This window comes from Equus caballus, chromosome 23 (assembly GCF_041296265.1).
Source record: "Equus caballus isolate H_3958 breed thoroughbred chromosome 23, TB-T2T, whole genome shotgun sequence".
NCBI lineage: Eukaryota > Metazoa > Chordata > Mammalia > Perissodactyla > Equidae > Equus > Equus caballus.
In genome coordinates, this window is record NC_091706.1 from 62,946,561 (window position 1) to 62,969,698 (window position 23,138).

At 41.8% G+C, this 23,138-nt stretch overlaps 1 protein-coding gene across 5 annotated transcripts in view; it reads left to right on the plus strand.

Moving 5' to 3' along the window:
• Positions 1-23,138, plus strand: part of NFX1 (nuclear transcription factor, X-box binding 1) — a 61,482-nt gene that overhangs the window by 25,063 nt on the left and 13,281 nt on the right. For all 5 annotated transcript variants that reach the window (XR_011431595.1, XR_011431596.1, XM_001499262.6 and 2 more), the window contains exons 8-15: positions 3,470-3,569; positions 3,648-3,865; positions 9,345-9,442; positions 11,419-11,449; positions 14,779-14,858; positions 15,807-15,915; positions 18,655-18,774; positions 20,611-20,690. Coding sequence is in view for 3 of the 5 variants with exons in the window: in XM_001499262.6 (XP_001499312.2) it covers positions 3,470-3,569; positions 3,648-3,865; positions 9,345-9,442; positions 11,419-11,449; positions 14,779-14,858; positions 15,807-15,915; positions 18,655-18,774; positions 20,611-20,690 (836 nt within the window). In the remaining 2 variants the exon portion in view is untranslated. The remainder of the gene's footprint in view (positions 1-3,469; positions 3,570-3,647; positions 3,866-9,344; positions 9,443-11,418; positions 11,450-14,778; positions 14,859-15,806; positions 15,916-18,654; positions 18,775-20,610; positions 20,691-23,138) is intronic.

Below are 23,138 nucleotides of genomic sequence, written 5' to 3' on the forward strand. Positions count from 1 at the left end.
AATGACTTAGAAGGGGAAGAGGATAGGCATGGAATTGGCTTAGACTAAAGAAGAAAGAGGCTATCAGAAAATGTACTATCTAATCTATGAGTTTTTTATACAAACCTCATGGTAACCACTAAATAAATAATCAGAACAGAGACACAAATGACAAATAAAGAGAAAACTGAGAAAACCATAATAGAGAACTACCAAAGTATTTTTGCTGCCCAAAATACACAGGATAAGAAACAAGGGAAATACAGAACAAGCAGAAAACAAGTGAGAAAATGACAGCGTTAAGCCCTCATATATCAATAATCACTCTAAATGTAAACGGATTGAATTCTCCAGTCAAAAGACACAGAATGGCAGGATAAGTTTAAAAACAAGACCCAACAATATGCTCCCTTCAGGGAACACATCTCAACTCTGAAGACAATCGCAGGCTCAGAGTGAAGGGATGGAAGACAATATTTCAAGCTAATGGCAAACAAAAGAAAGCAGGTGTTGCCGTACTTACATCAGACGAAGTAGACTTCAAGATAAAAAAGGCAATGAGAGACAAAGAAGGGCGGTATATGATGATAAAAGGGACCTTCCACCAAGAAGACATAACACTTATAAATATATATGCACCCAACACAGGAGGACCAAAGTACATAAAGCAACTATTAACAAACCTAAAGTGAAATATTAACAACAACACAATAATAGTAGGGGACCCTAACACCCACTTACATCCAGGGATTGATCACCCAGACAGAATATCAACAAGGAAATAGTGGAATTAATTGAAAAACTAGACCAGATGGACTTAATAGATATATATAGAACACTTCATCCAAAAACAGAAGAATACACATTCTTCTCAAGTGCACATGGAACATTCTCCAAGGATAGACCACGTGTTGGGAAACAAGGCAAACCTCAATCAATTTAAGAAGACTGAAATCACATCAAGCATCTTTTCTGACCATAATGCTATGAAAGTAGAAATCAACTACAAGAAAAAAAGCTAGGAAAGTGACAAATATCTGGATGCTAAACAATGTGCTACTGAACATCCAATGGATCATTGAAGAAATTAAAGGAGAAATCAGAAAATATCTGGAGACAAATGAAAATGAAAACACACCATACCATCTCATAGGGGATGCAGCAAAAGCAGTCCTAAGAGGGAAATTCATAGCAATACAGGCACACCTTAACAAACAAACATCTCAAATAAGTAGTCTTAAACTACATCTAAGAATTAGAAACAGAAGAACAAGCAAAGCCCAAAGTCAGCAGAAGGAGAGAAATAGTAAAAATTAGAGCAGAAATAAATGAAAATTGGTGGGGCTGGCCCAGTGGTGCAGCAGTTAAGTTCACACGTTCCGCTTCTTGGTGGCCCAGGGTTCCAGTTCGGATCCCAGGTGCAGACATGGCACCACATGGCAAGCCATGCTGTGGTAGGCACCCCACATATAAAGTAGAGGAAGATGGGCACGGATGTTAGCTCAGGGCCCGTCTTCCTCAGCAGGGCCGGCCCCCATTTTTAGGTCTGGATTCATGTTGGGCTTTAACTCAGCTAAGTCATCCGAGTCTTTTTCATGGGTGTTTGTATGGATCCCAGGCTCTTCCATTCTGTTTTTGTGTAGTTGATTTTTCAGACCTAGCTGAAGACTTTTCATTTGTCCACATTAAATATCTAGCAAAGTGTTTTAGCCATGAGTATAGTTTATCTTCTCAAATTATAATTCTCCCTGGATCCCTTTCAGCCCGTCTAGAGATTTAATAAGCATTCCTTCTAGGTTTGCATTCATATGTTGAGATAAAAATGCTGAACAGATTAAGGTTGGCAGCAAAGACCTTCCTCCACACTGTCTTTGGTTCCTTACTCTTCAAACAGCTGTGACTCCACCCAACTCTTCTGTCACCAGCTCATATTTCTGTCTCTTGTGCCTAAGAAGAGCAGAGCTTTTTAGTATTGTACTCAGATTATTTCCTGATTGATCAGGGGCTCCGTTTTGTTTTTATTGTCAGAATTTTCTGACCCTTGATTCTTTGTTCACAGCTGCCTGCTCATACCTCTGAAAAAGGCCTCTGTTCTGTTTGAGCAGAAACTTAGCAAAGAAAAGCCTGCTTGCAGAAGCTGCCATTTGCTAGGATTTATTTACCAATTCATTCATTCCACAAATATTGATTGTGTTTCCTGCATCTACATTAATTCATCTAATAAGTCTTTATTGAATGAATGAATGAGTTTTAGAACAGGGGATGAAATTGTACGTGTTCTTACTGAAAGATGAAATGTCTATTTTAAAAATCAAGTGTCTTGCTTATGTCTTCATTGATATGAGGCTTTCCGCCTTCCCGTGTCTCAGTGAAAGTTTTTGGTCTGTGCAGTACAATATTTTATGAGCATTATTTCTAATGTTTTGTTAGAATCATTCTATTTTATTTCTTACTAAATATGTGCTTTTAAGATTTGATACATTTTTATAATGTTAGGTTTATTCTGATGTTGACTTTCTTTGCAAGTAGATATCCAAATTGTACGAGAAAAAAGGAAAGCGTCATTAGGTCTGTGGAATTTCAATGTACTTTCTACTCTTCTTTATTATGTAGGGCCAGGTATATTTACGTAGATTGATTTTAATGAGATAAATTTTCATTATAAACTGATATAAAGTGACACGAGAAAAATTTTGTAAGTTGATGAAAATTAATCCTTATCAGACTTTGTTACATGTTAATACATCAGAAATATAACTCCTTAAGCAGAACACATATTTATTGCTGACCTCAAGAAATAAAGGAACCGATTATTTCTTGAACCACAGGAAAATCTATAGTTGTTAGATTGGGTTCTGTCTCGTAAATAAAGTCTCAAGTTATTTGAAACTTTTTACTCAATGTGAGTGCTCAAACACGGTTACTTCACATTCAGCAGTGGTAGAATACAAATTATTAAGGATTTTATATCGTGTCAATTTTTGGATTTCTTTTTAGCCGCATAGACTTTTTCCAGGCATTTTATGTGAACCCCAATATATGAAGTATTAAATCTGTGCTTCTTGGGTTGAAGTGAGGATGGAGGAATCCAGTCATCAACTCCTCTGCAACTACCCCCAGCTTAGCTTCCATCGCCTGTGCTGTCTCCAGAGGACCCAGGGAGCCTCATGACCCACGGTTTTCGGCCATGGCCTTATGGACCAGCTCATGGTCTCTCAGTTTAGGGGGCTGCTTCACTTTAATGCTGATTTTAGGATGCCCTGCAGAGCCCCCATGAGATACTGACAGGGTCTGACAAGACCTTTTTATTTCCTCCTGTGATAAAGTTCTCAGGCTGATCTTAGAGCTGCTGCATAAGCCACACTTACTTCTGCATCAGGTCTGATTGATAGTGAGGGATACTGTTCTGTGTTTTGTTATAGATTGTTTGGAATATTTTCAGAGCCCACACAGATGACTAATCTTTTGTTTTTGAAATTGTGTCCTCAAGTTTGCTACTGCGGCAGCTCCTCCCGAGATGTGTTGTGTGGAACAGACGTAGGAAAGTCTGATGGATTTGGGGACTTTGGCTGTTTAAAGATATGTGGCAAGTAAGGTCCTGCATTTTTCTCAGTTAGAATAAAGCTGTGTTTTATGGAACAATTATGTAACAGTCTTTTTCTTAACAGGGACTTGAAATGTGGGAGCCATGCGTGTTCTCAAGTGTGCCACCCTCAGCCCTGCGCGCCGTGCCCACGGCTCCCCCACCTGGTGCGCTGTTGCCCTTGCGGGCAGACTCCTCTCAGCCAGTTGCTAGAACCTGGAAGCAGTGGTCGGAAGACGTGCATGGACCCCGTTCCTTCATGTGGAAAAGTGTGCGGCAAGCCTCTGCCTTGTGGTTCCTTAGGTAATGTAGGCGTGAAGTTGCCTTTAGAAAGATGAGTGTAAACATTTGGCAGTGATGACTACTTATGCAAAATAGTATTAAATTCCAGTTACAGCATCAGGGCAGTTCCTAAATATTGTGATAAATTTGTGTGGGCACTTTTTCTTTCCTCCTCAAAATATACTTGTGAAACCTCACAGTTGCCCAAATGATCTCTCTTTCTGATTTAGCTGTTTTGTTGCTCCCTCAGGACAATCGTGGTGAGATACTTCTCCGTGGGGGGTTACAGTTTCTCTTAGTAGCCTACACTCCTGTGAACGCCAGATAGCCTTTTACTAATCCAGGGTTCAGCAGGTGTTTAAAAGCATTGTCATGTGACAGGAGCATCTTAAAATAACTGTGGTGAGATATTTAAGAGCTAACATTCTAAGTACAATAAAACTTCAGCCATTTGGACCACTCAAGAAAAACACCCCCTCTATAGCTAAGTTTCTCATCTAGCTGAAGATCACACCTCCTGAGCATCATTTTGGATGGACATTTTTCTAAAATTTACATTCCCATCTTTAAACAGAGGTTACTGAAGGTAATTCCTTTCCCCTTACTGACCCAGAGTCTTCCTTTTCCTGACCCTCAGCGATTGTATTATGCTGAATACAGTGATGCCCTCAGGATCTGCTGGGGTTTCTCAGGTGGTTTCCCCATACCAGTGTGCAGTTTGAGTTGTGTTATTTACTTGTCAAAGCTTTTTGTGGTTTATTGTCAGTGCTTTCAGTATGCCTATGTGCCTACCTTTAGTAACTCTCCCTTTCTTCTGACTTGCGGCCTCTGATTTCTTGGGTATAGAAACCAGAAAAATTTCTTTGGAATTAGCTGTAAAGTGGTAGTCTGGGTTCTAACGGGAGCTTCCTGAGACGGTCCTTGGGAAACGCACGTGGACGGTTCTGCAGGGACATGGCAGCTTCTGTCCTGAGTGAGGGTTCAAAGGCTGCGTGCTTGGGACAATGAAAGTGAGCAACTGCGTCTGTGTAAGACAGGTGCCCCTATAACTAATGTGCTAAAGCTAGAATCTTGAAGTTTGCTTTCCGTTTTTGTCGAAAAGAGAGGTTTCATGTGTCTTCCAAGTACCAGCAGGAACCAGTAGGAGCACCCTACCTAGTTGTTTTTTTTTCAATCTGAGTTTATGTACAGAGGAGAAATGCTCTCTTATCGTATTTTAATACGTGTTCCAACTGCATTAGGAAGATTGTCTGTTGGTTCTCTGTGTCTACTGTGAAAATGTATCTTCAGATAAGCCCTGCGAAATAGAGATCAAATGACTGCTAAATCAGGAAGGATGGTAAAGATCATCCCTTTTCAGAAGCACATGGGTCAGTTTTGTAAGAATTTTGTATATAGTGGCCAGAAATCCTACCCTGAGGCCAGGATGCCTTCTTGGCAATGAGAGAAAGAGGAAATGTGAAATGGGTAATGCCAGGGGACTTGAGCAAGAGAAGGATAGTAACTGTCAGGGTGAACAGACCCGGGGGTGGGACAAGACCAGGTCAAGGAATTCGAGGGCGACCAGGCTGAGTTGGATTGAGAAGCTCGAAGACAAGCCGGTGGTTCTCAAGTGTATTCAGGCCTGGCTGATCTGTAGAAAGCTTGTTTAGGCTTTCAGTCTCTCGCCCTGTAGGAAATTTCCATCCTACACATCCAGCTTTAGTGCCAGAGACTGGGTGGGGTTCTGCTTTCAGGATGCTGCCGTAAGGAGCCGTGTGGGCCCACTTTCCAGCAAAACAAGCAAAGCTGGGGAAAACTCTAAAAAAGCAACCATTTGAAGTCTCTGGAATTGTCCTAGGGGCATACATCGAATGAAATATTTATTGGAAAAAATCTACTAAAACTCAGTAAGAACAGCAAGAGTCTGTATCATTTGAGTCATGACCTACCCCCTCTCCTCCAGCTGCTTAACAAAAGCGCGGCTCAGGATGGGTGTGCCCAAGAAGACAGCTCCCAGTCAGGGGTTACCGCATCTTAGTGGGAGGAGCCGACTCCCAGCATTTCTCATCCCCTCCAACTCCAAGTTGAAGGGGCCACATTTCTGGTAGGAGCAGCTAAGAGGTCCCTTCCTCCACACAGCTCCATCCATAGAACAGAGGCTCTACCCTAGTCACAACAGGCGAGAATACTGGGGCCCCCATCACCTCACCCCAGCTCACTTAGAGGGCCGAGGCACCACGCTGGGAGAAGCCAGCCAAAGAAAACCAGGGGCTCCTGTCCCACCTGGCACCCAGAGTAGTAGCTGAGACTTTATCCAGAGTGAGAGTCAGTCTATAAGAAAAGAGACCACCAAAGTACTCCCCAAAGGAACTGACTTACTTTGAAACAGAGTGTGGGGAAATTCAGGCCTCAGGGCCTGTTAGAAAACAATAGTTCTTCTTAATTAAGGGCAACAAGCTAAACTATAGGCCAGCTGGTCACCAAAGAGGACCAGGGAAAGAGATAGCTAAGAGGAGCCCTCCTGGGGTCAGAACAAACCTCACAGACTTGCCCCAAAGCCTGCCCCTGCCCACATGTCATTGGATCAGCCTGCTGAGCCATTTATACTCTTGGGCATTGTTGAAAACAGTGGAGCAATCAGCTAGCAATTAGTGGAGACTTAGAGCTGATTGTAATACCAAATGAGGCAGACAGCTTAAGAGAAAAGCCAGGGAAAGAGACAGTCACAGAGAGCCCTGCTGAAACCATTCTCATCCTGGGGTGACCGTGCACACCCCCAAGGCTGTGCCATCCGAAGAATGACACCAACAGCTTCATGTCATAGAGGAAATAGACTTCACCAAGGTGTCCCAGCCAAGTCACAAACCAAATAAGCAAACAACAACAAAAACAAGCAGTGGGGAAAGGAATAGTACCCACAGTTGCTACAATTTATTACCAAAAATGTCCAGTTTCCAACAAAAAATTATGAGGTATGTGAAGACGCAGGGGAAAAAGAAAAAACACACGCAGTAGAACCTTTCTGTGTCCTGTTTCTGTTTTCTATGAGAATGACTCATGTCAGATTTAACAAAGACTTCAAGGTAGCCATCATAAATATGTTCACAGCACTAGAAGTAAGCATACTTACGTACAGGAAGGTTTACAGACAGTGTCTCATCAAACAGAGCATATCAATAAAGAACTGGAAATTGTGAAAAAGGACCAAAATGGAAAATCTGGAGTTGAAACGTCCAATAATTAAAATGAAAACTTCGTTAAAGGGGCTCAACAGTAGATTTGAGCTGGCAGAAGTCAGGATCGGTGAACGTGAAGATAGAATGGCAGAGATTGTATAATCCAAATAACAGAGAGAAGATATAATGAAGAAAAATGAACAGTGCTTCAGAGAAACGTGGGACACCTTTAAACACACAAATATATATGTACACTGGGAATACCAGAGATGAAAAAGGAACAGAAAAATATCTGAAGAAATAATAGCTGAAGACTTTTCAAATTTATTGAAAAACGTTAATCTGCACATCCAGGAAGTTCAACAAACTCCAATGGGATAAATGTGAAGAGACCCACACCTAGACACGTAGGAAAAGTGCTGAAAGCTAAGGACGAGGAGAAAATCTGGAAAGCAGCAAGAGAAAAATGACACATCATATACGAGGGAACCCCTGTCAGATTAGCAGCACGCTTCCCATCAGAAACAATGGGGGACGCTACATCACAACCACAAGGCAGTGAAATGACCCACTCAGAGTGCTGAAGGAAAAAACTGCCAACCAGGAATTTATATCCAAAATGAAGATAAAAACACCACTAGCAGGTCTACTTTACAGTAAATACTAAAGGAAGTTCTTCAAGCTGAAAGCAAGTAAACCCAGATGTAAATTCAAATCCACATGAAAAATTAAAGAGGAAAGGTAATTATGTAATTATAAAGAGAATTACATAATTATAAAAAGACAGTATGAATACATATTTATTCTTTTCTCCACTGATTTGGGAAGCAATTGTATAAAATAGTGTGTATGTAATTGTATCGTTAGGCCTATAATGTATAGAAATATAGCTGACAACAGGAGCACAGAGGAGGCGGATGAGATCAAAGTGGTATTGGAGTTAGAAAGTGATGCCAGATAGAAACTCAGGTCCACAGGAACAAATGAAAACCAGAAATGGTGAATAAGAAGGTGAGCATAACAAACTGTGCATGCATGCTCTCCTTTCTTTTTCCAGCTTCTTTAATAGACAGAACAGTACATAAAGCAATAATTATAACCATGTATTGTTGAGTTTGTAACATATATACAGTCGTGCGTCGCTTAACAATGGGGATACATTCTCAGAAATGCGTCATTAGGCAATTTCATTGTTGTGTGAACATCATAGAGTGCACTTACACACGTCTAGATGGTATAGCCTGCTACACACCTAGGCTCTATGGTACTAATCTTATGGGACCAAGTCTCATATGCGGTCCGTCGTTGACTGGAATGTCATATGTGGCACAAGACTGTAGATGTAATATGTGTAATAATAGCACAAAGGAGGAGAAGAGGGAATGGAGCTACATAGGAGGCAGGCTTCCGTATCTCACTGGAACGAGGTTAGTGGAGATCTGAAGTAGATTCTGATAAGATGTATATGGTAAACCCTAGAGCACCCATTAAGAAAATAACTCAAAAAATACCATTAAAGGAAAAAATGTTACACTACAAAATATTCACTTAATGAAAAAGACAGTTGTAAAAGAGGATTAGATTAACAAAAAAGACATATAGAAAACTGAAAGTAAAATGGCAGGCGTAAATCCAGCTGTATCAGTAATAACGTTAATCTGAATGGATTAAACGATTAAACAAAAAGCAGATGTCAAAGTGAATGAAAAAAACAAGATCCAACTATAAGCTGTGTTCAGGAAACGGACTTTAGAGTCAAAGATGCAATTAGGCCGAAAGTAAAAGGATGGAAAAAATGCATCATGTAAACAGCAGCCATCAAAAGGGACTATGGATGATCCCTGAGGGGTCCTTGAAACAGGGCTTGTCCTAAACCTAGTCTAGCAGAATGAATGGCAGGCCACCTATCAACAGGCATTCACAGAGCTTGCGTCAGTGAGATTATGGATCACGGTTTCTGATTATTTATGATCCCTGGATGATTTTTAGAATCAAGAGCACTTCAATAAATCACCCATGGCTACAATTTTAAGGAGATCCAAGACTAGCCTGGAGACTTGGGGCCTAAATAAAGAGTCGGAAGATCTGTTCTTTGACTTAGGCAAAGCGTATGCGCTGCCAAGTATATTCCAGTGACTGAGGTTGGGGCCTGTCCTTGCCGGAAAAGGCCCAGCCTGCCGGATGCAGGGAAGAGGAGGGAGGAGGCGTTGATGGCATCCTTCTTCCTTAACTCTGATTCTGGGCTTGCGGGGGACAGAGGTGGAAGACTGACTAGTGAATTTGGGAGTCTGAAAATGAGGAGTTGCGATATTCATTCCTGGCTTTTTTCATTTTTATTAAAGATTTCATTCATACCTGTGAAAAGCTCTGCCATGAAGGAGACTGTGGACCATGCTCTCGCACATCAGTCATTTCCTGCAGATGCTCTTTCAGAACAAAGGTAAATTTCAAACAATGCTAGAGTTGTTGCCACCAATACCTTTTAAATTGGTGATTATGGGAGGGGAGTAATCAAAATAACCTCAGTCTTACTGCTCTCATACTATGGTATGATTCATTCAATCTAGCCAATGTATACTGACACCTGCTATGGTCCAGTTGTGGGATAGGTATGGTGGGGTCCTGCACTCAAGGCTCAGAGGCCCATAATGGGGATAAGGCAGGTATACAAATAGCTCTACCTAGTACAAATGTGATAATGCTAGATGCCAGGAGAGAAGAGCAATAACATTGTTGCAAGGAGTTAGCTAAGAAGTTAGGGGGAACACACTTCTGACACCCACAGCAAGAGTTTAGACAGTTGCTGAATTAGAAGAGTCCACGAAGGGGGCCTGCCCCGTGGCCAAGTGGCTAAGTTCGCATGCTCCACTCCAGCGGCCCAGGGTTTCACCGGATCAGATCCCGGCTGCAGATGTGGCACTGCTCGTCAGGCCACGCTGAGGCAGCATCCCACATGCCACAACTAGAAGGACCCACAACTAAAATATACAATTATGTACTGGGGGGATTTGGGGAGAAAAAAGCAGGAAAAAGGAAAAAGAAGATTGGCAAAATTGTTAGCTCAGGTGCCAATCTAAAAAAAATTAAAAATAAATAAAATTGCTGGAGGAGTTCTCCATCAATATGAGTTCTACTAAACCTTTTGACAAAGTGAAAATCTCTGAAATGCTGATAATCAACTCATTATTCAGCCATATTTTTCATGATATCTTTTGTAATGGAGTGGGCTTTCCCATGGAAGTGAGTCTTTTAGATAAATAAAACATTTCTTAAACGTGGTTTTCTTTTAATCACTTTGGTGGGAGTCTTTGAGAATCATATGCTCTATCTTACTACCTCTTAACAAAGAATACTGTGTAAGTTTTTTGGGTAGTTCATATTTATTGGTTTATTGGGGACTTATGGGGGCTCTGCCTTTCCCTACAGTGTAGATACCACTCCAGTGTGTTGTTTCTTCCGTACAATCCAGTGTTTACATTAACTGGAGCACTCACTCAGGCGCTTTCCTGAGTCACCTTTGCTTTATATCTCTAGAGAGCATATGGGGAACTTTTTCATATCATCGAACCCAGCCAGGTCAATTTATCTAAAACCTCCTACTAGCCATGAAGCTTCAATTTCCTAGACCTCTTCACTTCTGTTATCAACTCAATAGCTGCCTTTTTTTTTCACAGTCGTTTTCATTGAGAAGGAGTGTTTTTTATCAGTTTGTTTATTGCTGAGTACACGGCAACCTGTAAATAACATCAAAGCCAAATTCAGAGGCAGATACTGGGCAGCCAGCTGGGTTCACTCTCCTGTGAGTGCCTGACTCGCTGCCACACAGCAGCCTTGCCACGCGTGTCATTCAGGATCACGCCTCAGCAGAGTTACGTGTGCTAGACTTTTGGAGCCATGCATACGTAATTGAAACCACAATAATAAAACTCCGAGTGCAGAAGGGCTGCTGTATTCCGCTTTGCTGCCCTTCACCAGTGTTGTCAGGATGTAGAGCTCTTTGCCCCTGCGTTGAATGGTACCAGATTGTTGCACATTTTCAATTCTTACGTCTGCTTTTAATGGCTTTTTCTGTCAGTACTCTTGGCTGGCAGTTATTTCTCTTTGCCCTGCATACCTTTAGCAGCTCCTCTTTCTATTCAGATTTTATGATACCTAAGCTGCTGGGAGTTTGGAGCCCAGACCACAAAGGTTGTCACAATTATATTTGCATGAAAAGTCAGTAAACCTGGGGCCCTATTGGGAGTCCAGCATTTGAGTGTAGGGACCGGGCGAACCCTGCTCCAGATAGGTGAGTTGGTGAGTGCGTGCCCGAGACGGGCAGGGTATCGGGATGTGCACGTCACAGTTAGCATTGCACTGTAGTTGTGTTGTTTCGTTGATTCCTCAAGTGGTTACTGTTCCTTTTTCTTTCTGTAGGAGCTCCCATGTACCAGTCTCAAAAGTGAAGGTATGCCTGGGAAGGGGCGTGAGGGAACTTTCTGGGGTGAAGGTAACGTTCTCTATCTTTGACAGGTTTGGGTTTTGTGTTTGTCAGAATTCAGCGAAGGTACACGTAAGATTTGTGCATTTCATTGTTTGTAACTTTTACCTCAAAAGAAAAAAAGAACTGTAAGTTGAATTGTTAGTGAAATGCTGAAAAATATGGGGAAAGTGTATTATGTATGCAGCTTACTTTGAAATGTGTCAAAAAATAAGATCAGTTGTTGGGTGGATAGAAGAATAGATAGGTATGTGAAAAAGTAACTAAGGGTGGAATCTAGATAGTGGGCATATAGGTGTTCACCGAACGTTTGTTTTGACTTTTTTATATGTTTGAAAATTTTCATGATAAAATGGTGGGGGAGGTGAAGGTAAGTAATAACTAATGAAGCAAACTTTTTACGCACTGACTGCTGCTTGCTGCCCTTAAGGCTTGATACCCTGTCGGATACCTGGAACAGGGGCTGGCCAGCAGCCTTCTTAACCTGAGGCCTAGAATATTGTTTCTTCCTTTGTCCTTGATCCTGATATCTCACTCCATTCTGGTTCTGTCCTTGTTTTGCTAACCATCACATAGCCTTTGTTTAAACCACCTTAAAACATTTTTGGAAAAGTGATAGAAGATAAGTGTGTACAAAATAAAAGCTCTCCTCTGATCAGGAAGAAAACTGTATTGGTTAGGATGCTTTTGGCTGCAGGGATTGGAAACCCAGGGAAAAGTGACTTCAGTCACAGGGGGATTCACTGTCTGTCATAACAGGAAGTCTGGAGGCAGAACAAGTCTAAGTTTGGTTGATGCCAAACAGTGATACTAGGACTCCAGGTCAGCTTCTCTGTGATTTCTTCGGTTTTCCCCTCCTGGGTATAAGTTAGCTACAGCGGTTCCACACATTGAGTCCTCAGACAACAGCTAGAGGAAGGAAAGGAAGGTCCTTAACTGTCTTCCTTCTTAAGAGCAAGGAAAACAGTCCGAAAGGCCCTTAGTACGTTTTGTGTCACGTGCTCCTGCCTACACCCTTCGCTAACAAGGAGGATGGAATAACCGTGACAGGCTGGGCTGTTCACCATTCGCCCCTAGAACTGAGGAGCACCCGGGTGCCCAATTTCTGAACAAAATAAGGATCTGGTGGCCTGAAGAAGGTGGAGAGTGGCTGAATAACTGCCTCAAACAGCTGAATATTTGAGGTAACCAGAAATTTCTACCTCAAGCCCATGGTCAAAATTTTAGTGCTATTAAAAACATAATTTGAAAACCTTACATTAATAAACTTTTAAAGTAAAAAAAATTAGTAAAACAATATAAAGTAAAAAGTGAAAATACACCCTCCCCCCTGTTCCCCTCCTGGTTTCACCCCCCCATGAAACCACTGTCATTGGTTTGTTGGGCATGGGTCCCAATCTTCTTCTGTGTTCCTACAGATGTATACACATTCCAGTGTAGTTTTGTTTCTCCCCTAAACTTAGGTTCACAGTAAACATGCTGTCTGCAACTTGGGTTTTTTTCCTCACTAATATGTCAAAGACATGTTTCTGTGTCAGTGTGTATAGCTCTCATTCTTGCAGAGTATTCTGTATGTGGATATACTATAATGTAGTTCACCGTTGCCCTTTTGGTGGTCAGTTACATTGTCTCCAGTTTTTCCCATTGCAAATAATGCAGTAACCGTCTTGTCCCACCTTTTAAAACTTTATGATAAAAAACTTCAAACATATGTGAAAGTAGGGAGGCTAGCCTAATGGCTCCCTGTGTGCCTATCACCTGTCATCAGCAGTTATCCACATTTTGCCTGTCTTGTTTCTTCCATCCCTCCCTTTCTGACTTTTCAAGAAAGTACTTTGAAAACAAATCTCGAACATCATTTCACCCATAAATACTTCAGCACCTAGCCCACTTTTTATTGTGATAAAATTCACAAAACATATGAATCATTTTAAATTATCCGGTTCATTGGCATTTAGTACCTTCACAGTGTTGTGCAACCATCACTTCTATCTAGTTCTAAAACATGTTTATCGTCTCAAAAGGAAATCCTTTATTAAGTTTTCACTCCCTGCTCACCCCATGCCCCCAGCCTCTGGCAACTGCTAATCTGTTTCCTGTCTCTCTGGATTTACCTATACTGAGTATTTCATATAAATGGAATCGTACAGTATGTGACCTTTTGTGCCTGGCTTCTTTTACTTAGTGTGTTTGCAAGGTTCATCCACATTGTAGCACATAGCCAGTACTGTATTCCTCTTTATGACTGAATAATATGCCACTGTATGGATATGCCACAGTTTGTTTATCCACTTATCTGTTGGTGGACATTTGGGAGTTTTTTTTTTCCATCTATTGGCTATTGTGAATTGTGCTGCAATGAGCATTTGTACACAAGTTTTTGTTTGAATACTTGTTTTAAATTCTTTAGGGTATATACCTAGGAATGGAACTGATGGATCATATGTCAATTCTGGGTGTAGTTTTTTGAAGAACTGCCATACTATTTTCTGTAGTAGCTACACCATTTTACATTCCCACTAGCAATGTAAGGGTTCCGATTTCTCCATATATTCTCCAACACTTGTTATTCTCTGTGTTATTATTATTATTATGGCCATCCTGATTGGGTATGAAATGATATGTTATTGTGGTTTTAATTTGCATTTCCCTAGTGACTAATGATGTTGAACATTTTTTCATGTGCTTAGCTATCTGTATGTCTTCTTTGGAACAGAGCCTGTTCAAGTCCTTTGTCTATTTTTTAATTGAGTTGTTTGTCATTTTGTTGTTGAGTTGCAAGAGTTCTTTATATATTTTGGATCCTCGACTCCTATGAGATATATGATTTGCAAATATTTTCTTGCGAGGTGGGTTGTGTTTTCACTTTCTTGATAGTATCCTTTGATGCACAAAAGCTTTTAATTTTGATGAAGTCCAGTTTATGTGTTTTCTTTTGTTGCTTGTGCTTTTCGTGTCCTACCTACTTTTGAAAGTGTATCTGTAGGAAGGAATCCTTAAAATGGAATTACCACTTAAATTTTTGATAGATACATCTGTACTCCAAAAGTTTATAGTCCCATCCACTAAGTATCAGTGTGCCTTTTTCTCCACACCTTCACCCATACCGTGTATTAATCACTCTTCCTACTTTCTATTTTTTGACAATCTGACAAGTGAAAAATGATTTTAATATACATTTTCACCATAACTAATTTATTTATCTTGTTAAATTTGTATTTCTTAAGCCTGTGTTTGTTGAACGAATGTTCATATCCTTTGCCTTTTTTTTTTTTCTTTTGAATTGGCCATGGCAGATGCTACATTTATGTGTGACAAGCGGTGTAACAAGAAACGGTTATGTGGACGGCATAAATGTAACGAGATATGCTGTGTGGTAAGTGGAGTTATCATTAGACACAGTCGGACTGCGTTCATCCAGGGGCTGGCTTTCTGGAAGCCTCAGCCATCTGGCATGCAGCCCAGAGTTAGAAATCATTGGGAGGCCCCCAGCAACAGTCAGAGTGCTGCCCAGAGAAACAGGCGGGGCCTTTTTAGGCCTCAGCCAGGTCAGCCAGTGGCAACATGGAGGAAGGGGAAGAAGAAAGACAGAAGGCCACAGGCCCCAGAGCCCAAGACCACTGATGAGCATTCAGTCGTCCGCAGGAGACTGTGTGCTGTTCCACACACAGACTGGCCTGATGCTTCAGATTTTATATTCTCCTTGGGGCAGGTCATTAGGCAAAGTGAGAGTGGTGTTTTTTAAAGGATCCAGTTTCAGTTATCTGAAATATTCACTCCTATGGAACTAAATGAAGGAAGTGTTTACTTACTGGCAGTCATTTACTAGCAATTGGTACTGTGTTACCTTGTGTGTGTGTGTGTGTGTGTGTGTGTGTGTGTGTAGATAACACAGTACCAATAGCAAGGTAGTACATCTATACACACGCACTTATATGTGTATATGTATATATATAATACGCAATTGTTATTTTTAAATTTATATATTGACAAGTCGAAGTGATGAAGTTGTACTGTATATCAAGATTTATTTATAAACCAGTGTTTGAAGGCTTCTTATTATTGAAAATTTCAAATGTATACAAAAGCGGAGAGACCAGTGTGAGTCCCATTTGCCCAGCTTCCAGCTTCAGTCGTGATCAGCTCGTGACTAATCTTGTTTCATCCACATCCCCACCTACCCACCTCCCCAATTATTTTGAAGTTAATCCCAGACATCATTTCATCCATAAATGTGGAGAGCTTCGTTTTTGTTAATCTTGTCATTTACGGAAAATATAAAATGGAGATACTTTTTTGAACGAGTATAAATCTCTCTTCCTAGGATAAGGAGCACAAGTGTCCTTTGATTTGTGGGAGGAAACTCCGTTGTGGCCTTCATAGGTGTGAAGAACCGTGTCATCGCGGGAACTGCCAGACGTGCTGGCAAGCCAGTGAGTGTCCCCAGTGCATACCTTGTTAGAAGAATTTTCTAGAATTTCAGGCATAATATATTTTGAGAGATGGGTGTGCTTAGATTGATATGGATTACTGAACTAATAAGCCTTAGTATTTCAGATGTGAGGAGACTTACAAAACAGTTCTTGCTAGTGCTCCTTTGTTGTCCCTGAATGCACAGAACTTGGGGTGTGGGCAGCAGTCCCGAGATGGGTCTGGTTCAGTAATGGAGTCCTCTTTTGCTGCCCGCCTCTTAAATATTAGTGCCCCAGGTTCTGTCCTCAGCAGTCTTCTCTCTATATATTATAAGCAGCAGTTTGCTAACTTTTTGGTCTTAGGACTCATTTACATTCTTAAAAATTATTAAGGATCCCAAAGAGCTCTTTTTATGTGAGTTATATCTATCTATATTTACCATATTAGGAATTTCAACAGAGAAATTTTTAAAATATTGATTTATTAGTTCATTTTTTAAAAACAGAAATATATCCATTGCATGTTAACATGAATAACATCATTTTTTTAAAAAAAACACTACATTTTGGAAAAAAATTAGTGAGAAGAGTAGCCGCCTGATTTAGCAGGAGGCAGTTGGAGTCCCGTGTCTGCTTCTGCATCAGTCTGTTGCGGTGCAGTCGAGGCATGACCTCACACTGTTAGCTAGTTGGAAAAGGGAAGAATATTTTTAATACTTTTTCAAATAATTGTGGATATTCTTCGTTGATATTACATCAAAAGTCAGCCTCGTTTTAGAAAGGACTTGAGTCAGTGCTTTTGTTTTTGTTTTTCTTCTCTATCACATTAAAATTCATTGGTTTTTCTTGTACTTTGAATGGATCTTTTACCCATGCGTGATTTTATAACATCATGCATTGATCATTTGGAAAATAATTGTTTGCTGGGTTATGCAGATCTTTCAAATGTTGACAGATTTTCTGTTATAATATTAAAAAATCATATTCAATACTATAGCTACCAAACTCGTCAGAAAAGTCTTGGGAAAAGTATTAGGAAGTTGTCAAGCTCATAGTGCTTAATACATATTTTCCAAAATTGTATTTTCACTTGATAGCTTGAATTTTATCATTGACAGCAAAGGCAGTTTTCTTGAAGTGACAGGCTCACTTTGTTATTTTTTTATTTTTATTTTTTTGAGGAAGATTAGCCCTGAGCTAACATCTGCTGCCAATCCTCCTCTTTTTGCTGAGGAAGACTGGCCCTGAGCTCACATCTGTGCCCATCTTCTTCTACTTTATATGTGGGATGCCTGCCACAGCATGGCTTGCCAAGTGATACCATGTCCACACCCGGGATCCGAACCAGCAAACCCTGGGCTGCTGAAGCAGAACATGAGAATTTAACTGCTGTGCCACCGGGCTGGCCCCCTCACTTTGTTAATTTTTGGTAAAATGTCTGCCAAATACCCCAGTCTGAATAACCATGGCTTTGTCAGTCATTCTTTTAAGTAAAAACAGTGTTTTATTAAAAAAAGAGGTTAATTCAGCTCACAGCTCAAAGAAGCGCAATTCTTTAAAACAACTAGGGTATCTTCATGTGCAGAAGTGCTCTATGCAGATTTTCCATTTTGTTCCACAGAATATTAAAAACATATGTATTCAAGGGTCTGGATTTTTTCTGCTGCTTCATCAAGGACTTTCTCCAGTGAAATTGGCATTTTTTTATTTACTCTGAGTGCTTGGCAGTGAAAAATACAATGATTAGAGTTTAGTGCTACTGCTTTGATTTTCACTAAGGCCCTGGCAGTGTTACCGACCATTGCTTCACACTATCAGTGCAAGTGTCAACACAGTGGGTAAAAAAAGCAAGTAATAGGGGCTGGCCCCGTGGCTGAGCAGTTAAGTTCGCGCGCTTCGCTGCAGGCGGCCCAGTGTTTCGTTGGTTCGAATCCTGGGCGCGGAGATGACACTGCTCATCAAACCACGCTGAGGCAGCGTCCCACATGCCACAACTAGAAGGACCCACAACAAAGAATATACAACTATGTACTGGGCGGCTTTGGGGAGAAAAAGGAAAAAATTAAGTCTTTAAAAAAAAAAAAAAAGCAAGTAATAGCTTAGTAGTATTATGAAAATAATTTTGACCTTACGGACTCCCTGAAAGGATCTTAGGGACCACTAGGGGTCAACAGAGCACACTTTGAGAACTGCTACGTTAGAAGATTCACCTACATCAGGGTTTCCCAAAGTGTTTTCTCTGGAATATGAGGCCTTCGTCATTTCAAAAAGGGATTGAGTCAGTGCTTTGGGATAAATCACACAGAGTTCCATAAAAACACGCGCAGGGCCCCTTACCCTTTACCTCGCTGTTTGACATATGTAGCTCATCTTCACAATAAGCTTGTTGAGTGAATAGGTCAAAGTTTGGTATCCCCATTTGACCCAAAGAAAGAAAGCTCAGAGGGATTAAATTACCTGCCCACAGCCACTGAGAAGTTAGGAGAAGGTCCAGGACTAGACGCCTGAGTCTCCTGACTATTTGCAGTGCTCTTTCTGCTGCATCGTGTAGCCTCTGAAGGGTTTGCTGGAGAGTGCTGACTGGAGAAGAGCTGTGGGCGAGAGTCCTGGAGGAAACACTTTTTTTAAAAAAAAAAAATCCCCTTAAAATTCTCCCCTAGAAATACAAGCCAAAAGAAAGCTGTGCGTGTGTGTGTAAATATGTGCATGCACACCCCAAACTCACAAAGGGTTGTTTTGTTCTGCCTGCTGCTCCACCAGGTTTTGATGAATTAACCTGCCACTGTGGCGCATCAGTGATCTACCCTCCAGTGCCCTGTGGTACCAGACCCCCCGAGTGTACCCAGACCTGCGCCAGAATCCATGAGTGCGACCATCCAGGTGGGTCCCATCTGCTTGCCTCCACGCTCACAGCCCGCTCACACTGTTCATTTAGGATGTTGTGTGATGGTCTTCACCACTCTGAGGTCATGCTGTGATGGCCGCCCCTGCTGCCTGTGCTCAGGAGCTGCCTCTGCGAAGGTGGATCCGTGATCTGGGCCACAGCTGGGAACCGCAGTGCCCTCCATTGCTTTACTCTGGATGTCAGACACACCTGAAAGGTTGGGAGCATCCCCAGCTGGTCTTGTCTTTCAGGGAATTTTTTTCTTTCTTATGGCCTCCACTTTTGGTGCATATTTCAAAGTTGAGCATCTTTTTGCAAAATTAAAAGTAAGTTGGGTTTTTTGTTGTGATTGTAGAAACAATATATGTTGATTATATGAAAAGAAAGAAAGACAATAGAAAGTTAGAAGATTGAAATTAAATCATGTCACCTTCTAGGAATTATATTTTGGTGTATATTTTTCAGGGCTCTTTTCCACGGGCAAATATATATATTTGCATTTTTTTCCCTCTTATTATTGTCATTTTAATCTCTCTCCTTATTAATGAGTATTTTTCTACAGTATAGATTTGCAGTGGTAGTGGAGTGTCCTGTTACATGGACGGGTCATAACTTCTTCAGTCAGTCCCATGTTGCTGGCCATTTAAGTTGTTGACAGTTTCTCTAACAGATTGCTGTAGACACCAGACTAATAGCTACCTGACAGCACCCATGTTCTTCTAGTCTAGTCTAGGAGGTCATGGGTCATACTGGGCCCATCATTTCATTTTACCAGATTGCAGAGACAAACCTGAAATAACTCAGGTCACCAGATTTGATAGTTACAGTAAGTCTGGCCATATGATTCAGACTGACAAATGGACAATCATGTCTCAATTTTTTAAGTTAATAGGGTAAAATAGAATTAAGTAAATTCCTCTTGAAGTGAAAAGTCCCTCCTTTCCTGGGGACCTTAGGATGGCCCTCCCAGCGTAGTTTGCAAGCCCCTTCTGTGGTGTTTGCATCAGCATGAGGTAAATGCCCAAGCCAGTGCTCACCCCTCCCTCCTTCACGCTCACCTGCAGAGGGTACAGATGAAGTCCAATCCTGGGGTTAATGTCCAGAGTAAGAACATAGCCATTTGTGAGCTGTATTGTTTTAGCCTGCTTTTGTTCAGCATTCATTTAACTTTTCTTGAATGTTAGTTGTATATCCAGCATGGCGTCAGACACAGGAAGGATCAGAGGAAGAAGAAATTGCTCATGACCTTGAAGTTTTTATGTTGTCTCTGAGAGAAAGAGGATGGTAGTTAAGTGCACATGACACCACCAACCGTTACATGAAGATGGGCCACATAGCGTGGTGGCAAGGCATCTGCATGAGAACTGAGACCTCAGGGAGTGGAGGAGAGCTCAGGGCAGGCTATGGCCAGAGAGGGAAGGCTTCGTTCTAGGAGATGAGTTTGGATGCGCTGCCTCTTACAGGCAGTAAGGAAAGTGAAAGGACTCAGGGGAAGCATGTCAGGTGGAATGAGTAGCAACGACGTCTGAGCAGAAGTGAGTGGCTGCTGTGTCAGGAAGGGCCGAAGGATGGCTGAGGAGAGCAGAAAGCTGCCTCGCTCTCTCTGCTGCGTTGGCGTGTCTGTCCGCTCACACGGTTTCTCTTTCTCACTCATGCTCACCCTTCGGTACTTTGGTATAAAACCAGCTACTTTTTACTCTCTTGTGATCATTTTAAAAAGTATTCCCAGCTCCTAAATGTAAAAGTCCCATGTCATATGCGTTATAATATGTTTGGTAGTTTGTGTGGCTTTATTTAAGCGTGTTCCCAGTTTCGCCTTTCTCTCCCTTCAGTGTATCATTCCTGTCACAGTGAGGAGAAGTGCCCCCCTTGTACCTTCCTGACTCAGAAGTGGTGCATGGGCAGACACGAGGTAAGTCTCTCGGGGTTCCTAGTTCCAGCCCGAGACTCATGGCTGAGCTACTTTGAGTTGTTGGTCTCATTGTTTCTCAAGGCAGGTATACGCCAAGAAGCAGAGGTCTGCTATTGCCACTTTTTTTCTTTTTTTTTCCATTAAGGTATAGTTTACATAGAATAAAATTTACTCTTTTCAGTGTACAGGTCTACGAATTCTGGCAAAAGCATTGATAGAGTAGTGTACGCACCACCACGGTCAAGATGGAGAACATTCATTCCCCACACCCACTCCTCCGTGCCCCTCTATAGTTCCTCCCCCGACCTCCAGACCCCGGCAACCAATGATATGTTGTCTGTACCAATGGTTTTGCCTTTTCCAGAATTTCACATACACGGAAACATACAATAGGTAGCATTTTAAGTCTCTTCTGCTATCATTTTTAATCTGGCTACAGTCAAGTTAAGCTCAGCCAGTTGGCCTTGAGAACGTGGGCTGTGTTCAGAGCAAACTTTTCCGGGTTAACCAGCATGGGGAGAGGCTGCTGGCCTGGGCAGAGGTGTCACAGTGAGGGCATCCCAAGAACAGAGGTGGGCTCTCCAGCAACTGCCGCTGCCCTCTCTGTGCCCTATGCAGCTTCCTGTCCTGACTGCTGGGCCAAAACGCTTTCCTCCGGGCTCACCCACGCCTCCGCATTGCCACTTCCGTGAAGACTTTCACCCTCATTCTTAGCCTCTGAGCTATATTTGGACTGTTGACTGTAGACCCTTTGAAACACTTAAAAACTTTTTTGTTTTAAAATATGCACATTTGGGCTGGCCCCGTGGCCGAGTGGTTAAGTTCGCGTGCTCCGCTGCAGGCGGCCCAGTGTTTCATTGGTTCGAATCCTGCGCGCAGACATGGCACTGCTCATCAGACCACGCTGAGGCAGCGTCCCACATGCCACAACTAGGACCCACAACGAAGAATATACAACTATGTACCGGGGGGCTTTGGGGAGAAAAAGGAAATAATAAAAATCTTTAAAAAAAAATAAATAAATAAAATAAAATATGCACATTTGTTGTAGACAATTAAAATACAGTTCAGCTACTCAGAAAAAAATGCTGTCAACATTCTGGTCTGTAGACTGCTGGGCATGTGTGATACACACCTTCCCGTCCTCTAAAGATTATACTGTTTTGTAACCGGTTCTTTTGGCTTCATAACATGTTGCCCAACATTTCTTGAAACTCTTGACATCTGTGGCAACATGCTTTCAGCATTCTTATCTTGACAGGCATATTTTTCTCCACTTATTTCCTGTGAGTGCTTCTCAAGTTACAGTCCTTACTACTTACTCTTCCTCTATAAATCTCACTTCCTCTGAGAGCAGCCATTCTGAGACATGGGTGTGTCATCTTTGTGTTGATGGCTTATTCAGACTTAGTCAACAAACATTTCTTGCATACCTACTATGTGCTGGTAACCGGCTAGGTTGGGTGATTCACAAGCGACAAGTGTGGCCTCTCTCCTGTGGAGCCTTCCCTGTGAGGCAGGAGGCCGACGTATAAATAGGCGATTGTAAAGGCAGTAATGTGGGAGGCGCAGAGGACTGAGGGATAGAAGGGACCCCTACCCAGGGAGGGAAGGCGTTTCCAGAGGAAGTAACATCCTAAAGGATGATGAGAAGATAGGCAAGTGATGGGGGGGCAACAGAGGGCACTGCTTGTGCAGAAATTACCGCCAGCGTCCTGGTGGTAGAGTAAGTAAGTGTTCAATGATTGGGAACTGCTTTCTACCAAAATACTGATGCCAAAGCAATTAGACGCATGTACATCCTAGACTTTGGAGGCCTCTCCAAGAGTAGAAGTTCTGTGTCACTAGCGTCGAAGTATATTCCTCATTTTGAGGGTTCTTGAAAGAATTTGAAAATGTGAGTATATAAGTAACCTTTGGTCCTACAGGAATAAGATTCCAGCATTTTTTTCCTGAAGTGAGAAATCCTGGAAGGAGGTGATTTCTCAAGGAAAAAATGAGTTTGGGGTTCAATGGGCTATTGCTTCTTAATTTTTTAAATGACAGAGCTGCCTAAAGCTGTGGAGACCGTGCGGAGTTGGGACCTGCCAGGAGAGTTGAGTATTTAATTACATAAAACAGCCCCACTAGCAGCCTTGAAACCGTGGGCTGAGGGTGCCCTCCGCCCTCAGGGTTTGTCTGTTGACTCAGTGCCCCAGCTGTTTGCAAAGGAGGCAGAAAGTCGGCTGCTCCTCCCAGCTGGCCACCGCATTTTCACATTCTCCTCGTGATTGAGTTTCACATGCTCCTTCCCCACCTTGGGAAGTTTGAGGTCTCAGGTCAAACTTGGCTGCTAACACAAATCCTTTTAGATCAGAACAAGCGTTATTAAATAAGGTTCAGATTTGTTTTTCTTTTCAAACTAACCTTTCAGACTTTGAAAATCAGCCTAATTTTTTTCAGATAAAA